Here is a 15,092-nt window from a genome sequence, read left to right on the forward strand (position 1 = left end):
TTTTTGAATGCAATGCGTTTCTGTAAGAAGGGAACATGTGGCACACATTGAGAGCAATCACATCTTTTTAGTTAACAGTGAGAATAAAGCTACAATATTGATCACAGGTTCGAATACAAAGGTCTTCAGGAAAACAGCAAGAGGCCCTCGTTTATAAAATATTCTGCAGCACAAACAAGGGACAGAATCCAAGTCACATGATTGATGGCGTCAGTGCAGTTAGCAGTTGATTTAAATTTTCAAGGCAGGTTTAGTCGTCTGCCGTCACTGTATGAATAAATGTAAATATACCTTTTTTCCTATTCAGTGCTCTTTGGTGGGATCTTAAAATCGGGTCTTCCTGCAGTCTCACAATGACTATCATCTTTTCTACAAGTCCCAACGCTTCATAAAATCAACATCTGCTCCTGCCTACGCGTGAAGCGGCTGGTTGAGCATGTGCTCTTTAGAAAAGGTCATTTTAGAAAGCCAGCCACCATTTTCACATGCTTGGTCCATCATCATCATCACAATAAAAATATAGCTCAATACTCTGGATGGTGGACACAGCACGACATGTTTCTTAAGGCAGTGATGGTTCAACAACATACAAACAGTCCGCATATTTGACAGCATTCACAAAAGGTACATAAGATAGATTATCTGTAATATATTCAACATAGAAACCCAGAAAATAAACATCTACTTTTACACTACAAAAACTGTGGCTGGTACATCTAGCTGGTACAGAGGTTGCCATGGATACAGTGTAGTAAAGTGTGGATAAGCTTTGGACTAAAGTTGCACTGTTTATCAACATGTGTGCATGGTAGGGTAGCACTGTCTGTCCAGTAGGAGTTTGAGTGTGTATAAGACATATGAGCTTGCTTGGATGGATGGATGGATGGATGAATGGATGGATGGATGGATGAAAAGCAAACTGGGTGGACTCATCACAACAAAGCTCAACCATCGAAAATCTCAGTTTCTTTTCTAAACAGCCAGCAAAAGCTCATGACAACACCAAAGCCACTTCACAGGACCTTCATTTATTAATCCACCGATACAGAATATATAGAGTACAAGCTTTTTTCTTTCTTTTTTTTTTCCAGGCTATTAATCTCGCAAAGGCACAGGGTATCAGTTAGTTGGCCAAAATGAACCAAAAACCACAAAGTCAAATATGGCATCCACAAATAGCTGTAAATCACAAAATTGCAGTATCATACCAGATGCTACTCTGAGATTAAAAAAAAACTTATAAATCATAATTCAGACTGTGCTGTTCAATAAAGTCCAGCTCCCCTGCATAGTCATTGCTTTAAAGGCAATGTAAGATAGTTTGGAGTTTAGACGTTTTACAATGAAAACTGCTGCAGTCTTCTCATCTCTCCACAGCAATCAGGTCAGTGGTTAAGGCAGGGCAGCAGGGAGGCGAGAACACACTGTATATACTGTACAGCTGAGGCTGGCCAGGAGTGGATATTGACGCAGAGCCACTGCACACACAGGGAAGGCACAGGGAAGGATTGTAAATGATCAGGTGAAGGCCAAGAGAAAAAAGAATGGCAGCAAAAAAAAAAAGCGGAACATACGAAATTGGCAGAGGGGTCTCCCACTTTTATCACACGCACCAAACAACCACAGACTCCACGTCAAACATCTCGACAGAACGCGATGATATGATGTTAAACTTAAAGCAAACATGGGCATGAAGTGGAGCGTGTTAGTTATTCAGATGACTGGCTAAGGTGTGTGCAGATTTAAAGTTGCCCTGGGCTGCTTGGCGGGCGGTTCCATCGACTCCTCGTCGACCGCGCTCAGAGAGCTGGACTGCAGCACGAGGTCGCCGCTCTCGTCTTCACTCTCCTCTTCCTCGTCCTCTTCTTCTTCTTCTGATGGAGAAACACAGTGACAGGACAATGAGATGACAGACGCTAGATCGAAACATATTTGTGACGAGAACCGTGTCGAGTTTACCTTTTTCCATGTCTGGAGAGGCTCTTCTCTTGACAGTGCTGGCAAACTACAACACAGACAAAAGATTGGACATTTATTAACGTTGGTGCAGTGCACGTTGTGAACCTGTGATCCACCAGATTCTTTAAAGTGTATGTTTTTCATAAAATGATACTGAATTTGCTTTATTATTGTTCACATGAGTGGTTCATATATGTTTGAATGCTGTTCATTTTTCATACATAGCATGTTGGCTATTTCAGAGTTCTGTGAGGCTTCACAACTTCATAACGTTTCAAAGTGATTCTATTAATGTTGGTGCCATGCCGCGATACCCGTGAATGTCTGTGTCCTCCGATTTGGTGAAATAAAATAATCAAATGATCAAGATGACCTGGTGGGACATATATTATTGCTAATAATTATATCATCAGTACTGCTCTGGGCCGCCAGTTGCCAACCACAGCTGTATTTTATCCAAGGAATAAGAGGAAGACATGTTCAACTTGGTCCACAGACAGTTCAGCCCTGCATCCGCTCTCTGCCGGGCCGTTTCCCTGTTTATGCAAAGTTTATTAATAGTGAACGTATCACGTGTCCCAAATAGCACCATGTTTCCCTGGTCCCATTCACAACACACAATGCAAGTGTGAAGCTGATGAGATGAACTGTTACTATTGATGTGCGTTTCACATACAGACAGACAAACAGACATTTCTGGAATTAGTAGGTTGATCAAATGTATCATCACTATGTGAGCGATTGACACCATGAGTGGGTACATACTTCTCCCATGACAGCAATGGGTGTCTCTCCTTTAGCCTGGGCCACCCTGTGCTCGATCAGGTAGTACATGTACTCATCATACAGCAAGCGGATCAGGTGAAAGGAGCCAAAAACTGGCGGCGCTGCGCAGAGTCAGGTCTCGGATGACCATAGAACTGGTGAGAAACCAGAGGACGTAGCACAAAATGTATCCTCAACACAAAACCAATAGTTTTTTTAGCTGCATCTTTATTGATCAGGGTTTTTTTCCACTCACCTGTAGAAGGACCAGTTGAGCAGGAAGATCTTTGCAGCCTTCGTAGGGCGACAGGATTCTGCTCGTACGGCTTTAGCACCTGGGAGACGACCACTATCCAGCCAGGTAGCCCACTGCTCCAGGGAGTTCTGCTGCTGCAGAGTCATTTTAAAGTCCTGCTCCAGCCTCTGGACCACATTGTCATCACACTGACACACCCAGGATGCCTGCTCCTGAGGGGAACGCGTGTCGAAACTGTCAGGGTTCTGCTGTAATTCACTTTAACTTCAACACCGGAAAATAAGAGCAGGGAAGGGGTAGAGGAGAGAGACTGTTAATACTGACAGACCTGTACATTGGTAAAATCCACACGGTTGAGGTCGGAGAGCATCTGGTTGATCTGGGCTGAGTTCTGGAGGACGGCGCGGGCGGCCCTGAGCCAGGTGGTTCAGGCTGGTGTAGCGTCGCAGCGTTTGGGAGAAAGAGCTGACGCACACCACCTGAGGAAAGGGGGAAAGGAAAGTATGAATATAAGATGTACATGTCAGGAGGTGGCTGCAATTAGGCCCAGCTCACATGGAACTCAACCAACATGCATAACAAAACAAAAGATACAGTTACATCCCATCATTCAGGTCACACATGTTTACATGCATGATGATTCTTTGTGTGTGTGTGATTTGTCTCTCATCTTAAATTTTTTGTGAATTGTTCCAATCTGATACCCACTGCATTTGCAGCCTGTAGCTCTTTGGTGAAACAAGAATGTGGATTTTTTTTCCTGTTCATTGGTCCCTGCTTAAACTTGATCTAGAAATCATTTGGATAGCCATTAATAGAAATTGTTGACGTTTGGTCGTGTTTGGGCATTAAATACAAAGATATAAAAGAAAGGATGCAGAGCTCTGTCCCTGCTCTGGCCTTCTTTTAAGTATAGGATTCAGCACAAGATTATTTTGTTTTTAAAGCTTTAAATGGCCTGGTGATACAATGCATTAGCTGCTCCTGGCTGTCCCTTTGTCAAGGCTAAAGGGAAAAAGTGAAGTGTGCGTTTACTGTAATCGCTATTAAGCTTCGGAACAGTTCAACATTTACAATTAAGTGTTCTGCCTCCGTAGACATATTTAAGGTTAAACTGAAGACCCACATGTTCTCGCAAGGTTTTGACTGTCCTCACCTTTTAGCCTTTTTATCCAATCTTGTATTTCTCTTTGTTTTTATTCTATGTACAGACGTTTGGTCGACTCTGGTTGTTTCAAATGACTTGATATCTTATCAGTGCAGCACACAAATACCTTTATGCGAACCATCTCCTCTGGAATGTTCATCATGGCACCTGTCAACCAATTCTCCAGACTCTTGGCAAAGTTACGGATGGCCTGAGTTAAGGCACCTGAAGCAGTGATGGTGGTGATGGAGAGGGGAGAAAGAGAGAGAATGGCTTTACATTTTGATTCAAACCTGAAGGGCGTCATAGAGGAGAACCCCCTCAACCTTGGCCCCAGTTTTATGAACAATTTCCCATCAGCTTTCACACTGAGATCCCATAAATCTACGAATTAGTCTCGATTACCTCACCAGACAGTTATCCATTCAGGGCTCTTACAGGCCTTAATTACTTACTCGGGATGGGTCTCAGTACGTCCGGGATGAGGATCTCCACCAGAGTCTGGTACAGCAGGTTGTCGCACTCTTTCGTCCAGCGCAACACTGGCTCAAACTTACACAGCACCACCAGGCAGGACTTGGGCAGTCGCTTCTCAGACTCATTGTGCCTGGGGGAACGCATGAGATTAGACTTAACAGAGGTGGAGACGGACCGTTTGGAGTCAGGTGTAGCAGTGTTTTGAATCTCTCATGAGGTTGTTGCATCGTGCGTTTGTGATATTTACAGGTTGAGAGATTCTGTGTCATTGCTCTGGCTGAACCTCCAGAAGGATTTCCACAGTGTCTCCACAAGAGTGAACTGAAGGTTGACCATCACATCCAGAACGGCCTGTGAGGAATCACAGACATAAAAACACAAAGGTATTTCAAACTTTGCAATTGTATTAATAATGTTCTCACATTTTTAATTCCTCATTAGTACAGGGAGCTTGCTATCTTGTTAGCACTTTTTAACACCTATGTGCTGCACTGTACAGCAAATGTATTTCAACTTTTAACACCAGGTTAGGTTAGGTTCTAATAAGGATGCAAACATGAGAATAAGGACGATGTGATCAGTGTGTGTGTCTTCTCTCGGTTCACTGCAGCCTACCTCACAGTGTTCTCTGTAGAGAGTCTGAAAGGCCTTGAGGTGTTCTAAAAGGATCCCATCAGGCAGGGGGCCGTCTTGCAGATCCACGTCCACAAAGTCTGGCAGCAGCCTTGACGCCTCTACACCAGATTCAGCAGAGGCAGAGAAACAGAGGAACATGGAGATGAAACAGTAAGCTCTTGAGTTCCACATGTTACTGCTTTAGATTCAAATCATATAGTAAGTAATAGAAAGCAATGGTGGACTTCATGCAGTTGTTCCTCACCCAGAAACTGCTGATACTGTTGGACCTGGGCTGAAATATCACAGAGCCCCGCTGCCTGCTGTTGACCCGTCCCACCTGATGTACCGTTTGTGATCCCCTGTGTCTTCTGAACTGGCTTTATCCTGTTAGAATACCCAGCATTCAGAGGGGCAGAGAGGAAGGAGTCACAAAAAAAAAGCAGGTTATGTTGTAAGTAGAGCATTTCAAAACCACTTTATTTGTCCCCGGAGGGCAACTCAAAGGCACACAGAGCATGTCAAAACACAAGTGAAAACAAGGAAGAAACAATGATGACATCAGTGCAATGTGCAATGTCCGCGGACAGTTACAAAATTGCAACTCAGGCCAGGGGCATTTCAAAGGGACCATGATGTGCACTGATGTGACTTCATACTATATTTACAGGATCTCAAAGGTAATGTGGTAATTTAAGGTTTCACAAAAGTACAAGTCCGTGCGCAGATACCTGTTTTTCTGTGAAAAGGGCTGCTGCCTCATCGCCATGTGCTGCTGCTCATCCATCAGTCTTAGGAGCGGGGAACCAGATTTAATCCTCAGGCCGTAGTAGTGGTACTTAGAATTCCCTCTGAAGCACACGCAGAGAAAGGTTAGGACAGTGACCTGACATATGAGTCTATCAACACCAATGTACAAGTGCGATTGTGTGTGTGTGTGTGTGTGTGTGTGTGTATGTGTGTGTACCTAGTCCCTAATCTTCTCGTACGTAGCCCCATGAAGACAGACCTGATGAGTTTCCCGAAGGATGCAGCATTAACAGGTTCTAGTTTCTGCTCCTGGCAGTGCAGCAGGTAGTGGTAGTAAAGGGTACAGCGAGGTAAACTCACCCCCTCCGCCCCCTCGTAGTTATCACACAGCCACTGCACCTAAAGATGGTGGGTCACACCATATTAGTTTTTGAGCCTTCATGCCATAGATTATGACAATGTACGTTTTTCATTTTACAACTTGAGTACTCACAGTAGCAGGTGGGGCACGAGAGTTAGGGCTAGTGTAACTCTGTCCTCCTCCTCCTCCACCTGCTGATGCTCCCCCTCCTCCTCCTCCTCCTAACACATAACTTCCCTGAACGACGTAGCCCGCTCCCCCCGCAGCAGCTGCCCCGCTATTGGCTCCTCCTGTTGCCACAGAAACTGAGGTCACAGCACCGCTGATGTCGGACTCAGAGCCGGGCGTATCCTCATAGTAAGTGGAAGAGGACATGGGAGGGGTCTGGGAGTAGAGCGGCGAGTCGGAGAAAGGGTAGTTGCTTGATCGACTGGACAAGAAAGAAAAGAACATGCATAGAGAAACATGAATACACAATAGTTTTTATGAAAAAGAAAGTTGCATTATGTGTATGATTGATCGTGGTTGTCAGAGAGCATTTCTGAGAGATGTGTAAAAATCAGCCAGAGCAGTTTGCTTTTCTTCTCACATGTTGGATGTGGTGAAGGTTGCATCTCCGGCTCCGTCCACATACTGCACCTGGCCAGGGTACACATGCTCCACCTGGACAACAAGAAAAGAGGAGACATAAAGCAGCGTTCACAGATTTGTATTTTCAGGGCAGTGCAAAAAGATGTTATGATGAATGTTTGTTTCTTTTAACATTCAGTAGGCATGGAGCAACACTAGCATTCAATTGAGGCTGTGTTTATGTCCAAATGAGGACATGAAAGTATTCACTCGCTTTCAGCTCTGTATTTGGTCTCCACCACTCATTGAGGAACATCTCTTGCTCTTTAGCTGCTAATTGCTCCACAATGTTCTGGCTAGTCACAAATTGTTCTATGTGTCCTGTATTTTGTGCTTGGCAGGGCAGTGTCCTGTGGGTTTTCTGAGCTTTTTTGTTTGCTAGAAACAGGTCCCTGCTGTGGCGGAAACAACATTGATCGGAGCAGAGAAGCAAATCAAAACCAAAATAATGAGCTGAAAGATGCTTAAACGCTCAGTTAAAGTGAGAGAAGGGAGATAATTACCTCCACCAAGGAGGTTGTTTTCCTCTGCATTTGTTTCTTTGTCTGTTAGTTAGCAGCATTATGCAAAAACAACTGGACGAGATTACCATGACACTTGATGCAAGGATGTAGTGTGGCTCAGGGAAAAATCCATTAGATCCAGATCATGCGGCTGATCCAGGATTTATTTTTTACTTTAAGCATACAAGGTGTTTTTCAAAAAGTCCGTTGATTAAAAAAATCCAGGTATGTTAAGGGGACTGATATTTATGTATCTGTGCAATTTGGTGCGGGATCCAAGTAAAAATCTGGATCTAGTAAATTTAAATGTGGCTGTTTATGTTCAGAGGAAGGGCAGAGCAGTGCCACCGCAATTTTTGAAACCTGTTGGACAGCTCACCATCATGATTACTGTATGTCAGTGGAAGCCATGTTGTTGACCGAATTTCTCAGATGACACGATATTCTAAAGATGTGTATTAGATACAGATTACAACCAGTGAAGCAAGGAAGTAGAAGGGTTGTTGTCTGCCAGTAAAGATGAATATAAGGTTGAATATCAGATCTGTGGCAAGGCAAACACACTGTTAAGGTAAACTGTGGAGAGAGTGAGGGATCAGCTTGAGAGAGTGAAAAAGTGAAAGTGTGTCAGAGGTGCAGGCACTAAAGTCTTTCTCTCCTACATCCCGCTCTTGGACTTGCTGTTAAATGTACCGCTTGACAAAATCATGAATAATGAACACATGATGGAATTACCCATAAACTCAAACTGAAAGTATTTAATGTCTAGTCTCTTACATGATCACACAAAATGTCTTGTGTGTGTCTGTTTACCTCCTGGTTAATGAGCACCGGCTGCAGGTTGTTGATGTGGCCTGTATGAATTCTCTTGGCTGCCTGTGACACTGCCTGCAACACTGACCTCTGCTGGTGAGTAAAGTCAGAGGGTCAAATAAAACTTTGTCGGCAACCATCCCTCTGTTTATAACCTGCTCCTATGGGCTCAAATGGCTGATATGGTTTGTAAATATGCAAGGGGCTCACCTGTGCGGAGGTCTGCACCGGTTGGACCACCTGAGTAGGAACGCCAGGGCCGGACGGGCTGGAGTCCGACAGACTGTCATTGGAGTGAACAGAACCCTCTGGGGATGGCACACGGAGCGTGAGGAGAGAAGGTTCATCAGATGATCAAATAAAAAGCAATACAAAAAAAATCCAGCCACCATCACCACAAGTTCAGTACTCACGACACACTGCTTCCAAATCGTAATAACAGCCGCTGCAGAACATCCTGCAACTGTTTCTTTTTTTTTTTTGCTTGGCAGAGGAGAGACCGATAGTGAGGAGGGAAAGCGTGTGTCTGTCCGAACTCTCATTTCATCTTTATATGTTGCATGCAGAAGGACAGCCTTGGACAGCTAATCTCCCCAGATGGAGAGAGAAATCCCTCCATCTTGTAAACATGCAGATCAGATGAGAGGGAAATGAGAGATACATGAGGGATGGAGGATAGAGGGAAGGGGAGTGGGCGGATGGAGGAGAGGGTAATATTCACTTTCTTTAAATCCTTCAGGTGAGAAACATTTTTGCTTGAAGTGTTTTGCACTGTGCCGCTCTTTATTGTACTTTGAGGTAACTGCTGCAAACTCCTTGGGTGAAATTACTTCAGCCGAGGATGTTGGGATGTCACCCCTGTCCCTTTGATTGTTGGTGTGTTTGTTTGTAAGCAAGATTACACAAAAACAACTGAATGGATTTCCATGAAACTTGGTGGAAGTATGCGGTATGGGTCAGGGAAGAACCTGGTACATTTTGGGATGGATCCAGATCAGAAGGCGGATCCAGGTTTTTTCCAGGGAATAATTATTGCATCTTGATGGAAAAAATCGAGTGCATTTAGAAAACTGATCTCTATGAGTGTGTGAAATTTCGTGAAGCTTGATTGAATTAAAGGGGACCGTTGGAGCTTGGTGGAGGTATGTGCCACCCTAGTTACTCCTGGGTCACAACAGAGCCAGCACAACTCGGCACAAACCATCATTCAATATGAGTTTATGTTACGATAGCTGGTGGAAAATGAGATTCAGTCTCTCCTCTGATGGTTTTAGCTCTAACTGCTTGTGCCTCACTTTCACTGGGCATTTCCACAGAAATAATTGATCAATTCATTGATTGACAATCACATATTAATCAGTAGTCTTTTAGAAAACTATTAAACATTTTTGGGTTGCAGATAAAGCGCAGACCAAAAAATAAAGAAAAAGCATTTACAGAATCAAATCCAGAAACTGGAAACGCCCCGGGACATAAAGGGGGGCGATGAATATTACAAATGCTTTTCAGTGCACATAATACTTAATACCTAACCCTTTATTTTATTAAGATATTTTTGCAAACAACATCGTAACTATTAATATTTTGAATATGTGGTCAGCTCAAATAACCGCAGAATTTTGTCTCCTACATTATCAGAGATGTGGGGACGTGTCACTATAGGCCACATCTCTAAGAATCTTTAGCCCATTGTGATGGACATGTGTCTTTTTTTTTAAGGTTGAAATTAAACACATGAGACACGTTGACTGATAATGAAAAATAATCTTCCTATTTGCCAGGTGAAGCTTAACTTCTTATAATCCCTGCTGCATTCATAATACTGCTGCCGTAATGAAGTCCCAGATAAGCAGAAAAACATTTGTCCTTTGTAAGTGTCACATTGATCGTTCTGTTCCATTTTTAATAGAAATGTTAATGTACATCATTTCAGCCTGCAAACTAAAATGTGAACACATGTGACAGAAGAGCACAAACGCTGCATTGTATTCTCTAATCAAGTAGTTATACTAAGTTATCTGAGAAACAGTACTGGGGTAAACTGCAGTCCATGCTTCAGATGTAGGGGGATTCTTTTTCACATTTATTCAGTTAACTTAGTGATCCAGGCCTTGGCCATGTGACTCTCTCCCTCTGGGTGAGAGTGCATAGTGTTACATGATACTAGCAGGCAAAAAGATCTACGAATAGACGACCCTAAAATAAACATAGAGATAGACTCCAGAGATGGGGTCGATTCTCTCTCACTTCCACCATCTTTCAAAATGCCTGATTAAACTGGTTTCTTTTTGACTAAGCGTGTTTTTTATACGAGGATACGTTTCAAAAAACACCAAAAGCCTAATTCAAATTGGATTCTATCATAACGATCAAAACGTCAGTATGCCACTCGCTATCTAGAACAGTAAAAACAGCAGAGTAAAAGAAAAGTCAGATTCCATCCATCAGTCGTCCGCGCTCCCACGTTAGAGACTACGCAGCCTAGCAACCGAGTCCATCAGCGTATTCTGTCCTCATAATGTATGCACCACCAAACCAGACAGGCAAACTACATCACTGGTTCCTCAGTTCTTACAGGATTTAGGGAGACTTCACTCATCATCCAATCAGGGACGATTTTAAAGATGGCATGCAATTGAATAGGGCATAAAATGTGTAACCTGGACTTATAAACCCAAACAATAACTAAACATCATCTTTATCAAAATAATAATATTACTACTATTTTATTTTTTCTTTACTGCTCAAAAAATATTTGAAATGGCGATTGGTCCTGGAAACTAAGTACAAGCATTTGTCATTGCTTTAAAGATCTTTATACAAATATCTAAACACAACTGCCCCCTGCCATTGATTTCTAACTAAAATGTAACACACTGTGCCAGACAGCTCTGTCAGTCTCCCAGCAGGAACCAGCCTGTTGTTTATAGCTTATAAGACACTTGCAGGACATATTGAACCTTGCTCAGACTGCTTGGTGTAGCATGTCCTCCGGTTGCTTATAGGAGCTTGAAAATGTGTGAAAGCATTGTGTGTGTTTGCAAAATGTGTATTATACAGTGTCAGTCATACATGTGCCTCTCACCTGTGACCGTGACTATGATGTACTGAGGAGAACCACTCTGACCATTACTTTTCTGGACCGTCGAGTGCTGAATGTTAGGGGACACATAGTGCTGCGTGGGAGTGGTCAGAACCACTGCCTTCTGGCTCTGGGCCTGGGTGGGCGGCGCTTGAGAACAAAGTGCACCCTGTCCGGTTTTTGAGACGCCGGACGATTGGTTGGCTGTTGCGGTGGTTCCAGAGGTTGGTGGGATCTCGGACAGGAAGTGTGTCGTCTTCGTGGATGAGGGTGTGGTGGCAGCAGGTGTTGCTAAGGTTACTGAGTTGGCCTGCTGAGGCTGAAGGTCCTCCGAGTATCCAGAAGTTGCCATGGCAACCAATCCTTTGAGGCACTAGTTCTGTGGATAAAAGGCGATGGAAGTCATTAATGAAAGTGCTGCAAACACATATGGTTGGCTTATCATAATTTCACCAAGGTTTTGGCTAGATAGAGCTAGAGTGTGTGCACACAAATGTGTTATGTGTGCATATGTGTGTGTGTGTGTGTGTGTGTGAGGAAACATAAACCAGAGGAGGAAGTGGGGCTTTTGTCTGAGATTAAGCAGTAGTCTAAAGCCTTTCCTGTTTGATCCCATATGAACAACAGTGCAAAATTAAGATCCATAGATGAAAATAAGGCAATGTAGTACATTTCAAAAGCAATGTTATCTCACTGTGTCAAATTAAATAGAATGACTTAACTGAAAATGATTAAATCTTAAACAATGTAATGCCCCAATGCCCCATCTGGAAATAAACTCATCAGTTGTGAGGCCCACTGTCAGACAGGATTTTAGAGCCATGCCCCTGTGGGACAAGCCACTCCTGCGGGAACCAACACGGCAAACAACACAATCAGATGATCACACGGCACACCGTGTGCACGGAGGTGACTTGTCGACTTTCAATGTCAGACCAAAAACTTTTTCAAAGTCACAAAAACACTCAGAAACACGTCACACTCATGTCTCCGCTTGTGTGACTCATTAACCCTAATGTCGGCCGAGCTGCCCCATGTGCGTTTCTGTGCCCAGCGTCTCTGGATCGCTGGCTTGAAAAGTGAGTTGCGAAAACGAGAGTGATAGCTTCCCCCGGCTAGCAGCTCACGTTGCCCTGTGACGTCTGAGCGAGCCAGCTAAATGCTAACTACTCCTGTCGGGTGGTCGATAAATCTATAACCACGTCACCGATCACGCCTCACTCGGATCTCAGGCGTCACATGGAGCGGAACGGCACACTCTGACAGATGTGACGGGAAAAAGTACGACTGGCCACTACAACGCACACCCGCCATCTTGTGCTCTTATCAAAGATCTGACATCGCCATAACAACGGTCTGCGTTCAGAGAGGAGCCAGCAACCACTTTCATCAGCGAGTCTCGAGCGATTCCACGTTACCGCTGACGACTGTACAAACAAGCACACGTATTCAAATGTACACAACACGACACAATAATACTGAGATATTTGACTTTGTCACCTCTGCTTTATCCCAGTATTGTCCGTTTTAGTCGTTAAAGTTTTTTTCCACCTTATATTTCGGTTGTTGTTGTTGACTCCCGTTGCTTGGTTCTTGTCGCCAGGACTACCGTGACTATGGCGCCTCGCCTTCACCGGGGCAACTGTTGCTACCCTCCCGTTATCGCCCCGCCCTACACTAAAGGCTGATTGGTTGATCCGGGAGGTGGTCGCGACGTCATTAAAAATACCGTTCTGTGATTAGTAGACGTCCCTGTCTGTCAATGTTGTCAGAGAACAACGTCCACTTCCAATATGACTTTTATGATTGTACAGAATGTACAATGTTGATATCATCCCTCATATCGGGCCCTCTCTATTCAATTATATTGTGTGTGTCAATGCAGTGTCATCAGGTGTGTGTGTGTGTGTGTGCGTGGGCTTGAGAGTGTGTGTGTGGGTGTGTTTGTGTGTGTGTTACCAGTGTTGTGGGGACCTAAAATCTGTTTACAAAATCCTAATTATCTGACATGGAAAAGGGCCCGTTTCAGCAGAAGCTTATATAGGTGAAGACATGTTTTGGGTTAAGGTTGAGGTTTAGATTAAGTTAAGGTTATTTTTAAGATTAAGGTTAAGTTAAGGTTAGGGTAAGGGTTTGACAAGTGGTAACTATAGTAAAGGTTAGACTAAGTCTCCAGCAATGTTAATTTATATAGTGTATTCATGGGAAAGTGAGCACATCTTGGCCGGTCCTCACTTTCTGACCCCCTTTCAGTGGGCTGTTGAGTTAAATTTAGAGTTACGACCTTATTTTATGGTTAGGGATATGATTAACTTTAGGTTAATTAGGGTTAGGGTTGGAATTAGGGTTAGGCATTTAGTCATGATGGCTAGATGTTCGAGCAAATCTCACATCAAAATCAATGTAAGTCGCCAAGGACTTAATGTTGGTCGATGCAATGTCCTCTGGAATCATGGATACACAACTCTGTGTGTGTGTGTGTGTGTGTGTGTTTGTGTGTGTGTGTGTGCGTGTGTGTGTGTGTGTGTGTGTGTGTGTGTGAGCGCCAACGTATATCGCCCCAGCTATTCTTGGGGTGAATGGATAGTGATCTCCATCCAATTCCCCAGCAGAGCAGATAGCGAGGAGGAGATAGTGCAGGTGACACACAGCACAAGCCCAACTGATGTAAAGGTCAGAAAGGCCATCAAAAGGTCACATGTGGTTAGATAGCCGAGAGCTCTGCCGACAACACCTCTGGCATCATTCGCTACTTAATCACAACTTTTAATTTTTCTCCATGTGCATTGTTGCTCCTAAAGGTCTCCGGGTCTTATCGCTGAGCATGACAAATAGTGAAGGTGAGCTGAGGTCCTATATAAGCGGTTTGAAATGAAACGCAAATCACACAACGCCTCAAGTGATTTCCAGCCTTTGAAAGACCTCCAGCATCTTTTCACTCTCACCATGTGGAAGGCAGCACTCTTGACCCTGGGTTTGTTGGTGGCTCTCGTAGACAGGGTGCGCTCCAACGACGGCCATCCCTCTTTCTACGGGGTGAAACTGTGCGGGAGAGAGTTCATACGAGCTGTCATCTTTACCTGTGGTGGTTCTCGCTGGAGGAGAAGCATAGGAGACTCAGGTAAGACTGTGTGCGAGGGACTATATCTGCCATGTTTACCTACAGCCTGAATGCAATATGAAGAGATTTACCTTTCCTTTTTTTTATCAGCTCTCATTGGAGAAGAAGCCTTTGACCCATGGAACACAGACCCCATCCTTCAACATACCAGTGAGCAGGATCCTGCAGCGTCCAAAGGATGGAAAGATCAAACGCTGGAGGTGGCACCGGTGGCTACTGGATTCAGACACTCAGCTCGCTTGCCGATCTCAGAGGAGGTGCTGGAGGCTCTGCGGAGTGCGGACAGGAAAGGACGGGATGTAGTGGTCGGACTGTCCAACGCCTGCTGCAAGTGGGGCTGTAGCAAGAGTGAAATCAGTTCTCTCTGCTGAACCTAGTCTACTTAAACGTGCATCTTGTCCTATCACTCATCACTTCTCATATCACTCATCACTGTGATTCCTCCAGTTTTTCATAGTAACCATTCATGAAATGACACTTCCCATCCAACTTACTGTCCTTGTGTTTTGACTAATGGATACAGGAATGTGAATGTGTGTACAAAAGTAGTTTATTGTGATTATAACAGATTGATATATATGTATATGTTTAATAAAGCGTTATGGAGGTGTTA

At 44.0% G+C, this 15,092-nt stretch overlaps 2 protein-coding genes across 2 annotated transcripts; one reads left to right on the forward strand and one right to left on the reverse strand.

The window, feature by feature from the left end:
• Positions 1-47: 47 nt before the first annotated feature.
• rfx1b (regulatory factor X, 1b (influences HLA class II expression)) lies at positions 48-13,016 on the reverse strand. The gene is given in 22 exon segments (XM_034597096.1): positions 48-1,874; positions 1,960-2,005; positions 2,725-2,835; positions 2,837-2,879; positions 2,981-3,024; positions 3,027-3,071; positions 3,073-3,192; positions 3,309-3,392; positions 3,394-3,459; positions 4,255-4,352; positions 4,583-4,734; positions 4,852-4,955; positions 5,220-5,338; positions 5,485-5,606; positions 5,951-6,070; positions 6,187-6,368; positions 6,463-6,760; positions 6,920-6,993; positions 8,277-8,369; positions 8,487-8,584; positions 11,362-11,737; positions 12,859-13,016. Coding segments are annotated over 21 exon segments (2,517 nt in total). The 5' UTR covers positions 11,711-11,737; positions 12,859-13,016; the 3' UTR covers positions 48-1,725.
• A 1,074-nt stretch (positions 13,017-14,090) lies between these two features.
• On the forward strand, positions 14,091-15,092 carry rln3b (relaxin 3b). Its single transcript, XM_034598089.1, has 2 exons — positions 14,091-14,479; positions 14,570-15,092. The coding sequence occupies exons 1-2, from the start codon at positions 14,230-14,232 to the stop codon at positions 14,848-14,850; spliced, it is 531 nt and encodes a 176-aa protein (XP_034453980.1). The 5' UTR covers positions 14,091-14,229; the 3' UTR covers positions 14,851-15,092.

Source organism: Hippoglossus hippoglossus, chromosome 1 (genome assembly GCF_009819705.1).
Source record: "Hippoglossus hippoglossus isolate fHipHip1 chromosome 1, fHipHip1.pri, whole genome shotgun sequence".
Classification (NCBI taxonomy): domain Eukaryota; kingdom Metazoa; phylum Chordata; class Actinopteri; order Pleuronectiformes; family Pleuronectidae; genus Hippoglossus; species Hippoglossus hippoglossus.

Bases quoted from the DNA above. Each gene is read 5' to 3' on its own strand.
- rln3b (XM_034598089.1), top strand. From the start codon at position 14,230: ATGAAACGCAAATCACACAACGCCTCAAGTGATTTCCAGCCTTTGAAA. The intron at 14,480-14,569 runs GTAAGACTGTGT...TTTTTTTATCAG, and splicing joins GAGAAGCATAGGAGACTCAG to CTCTCATTGGAGAAGAAGCC.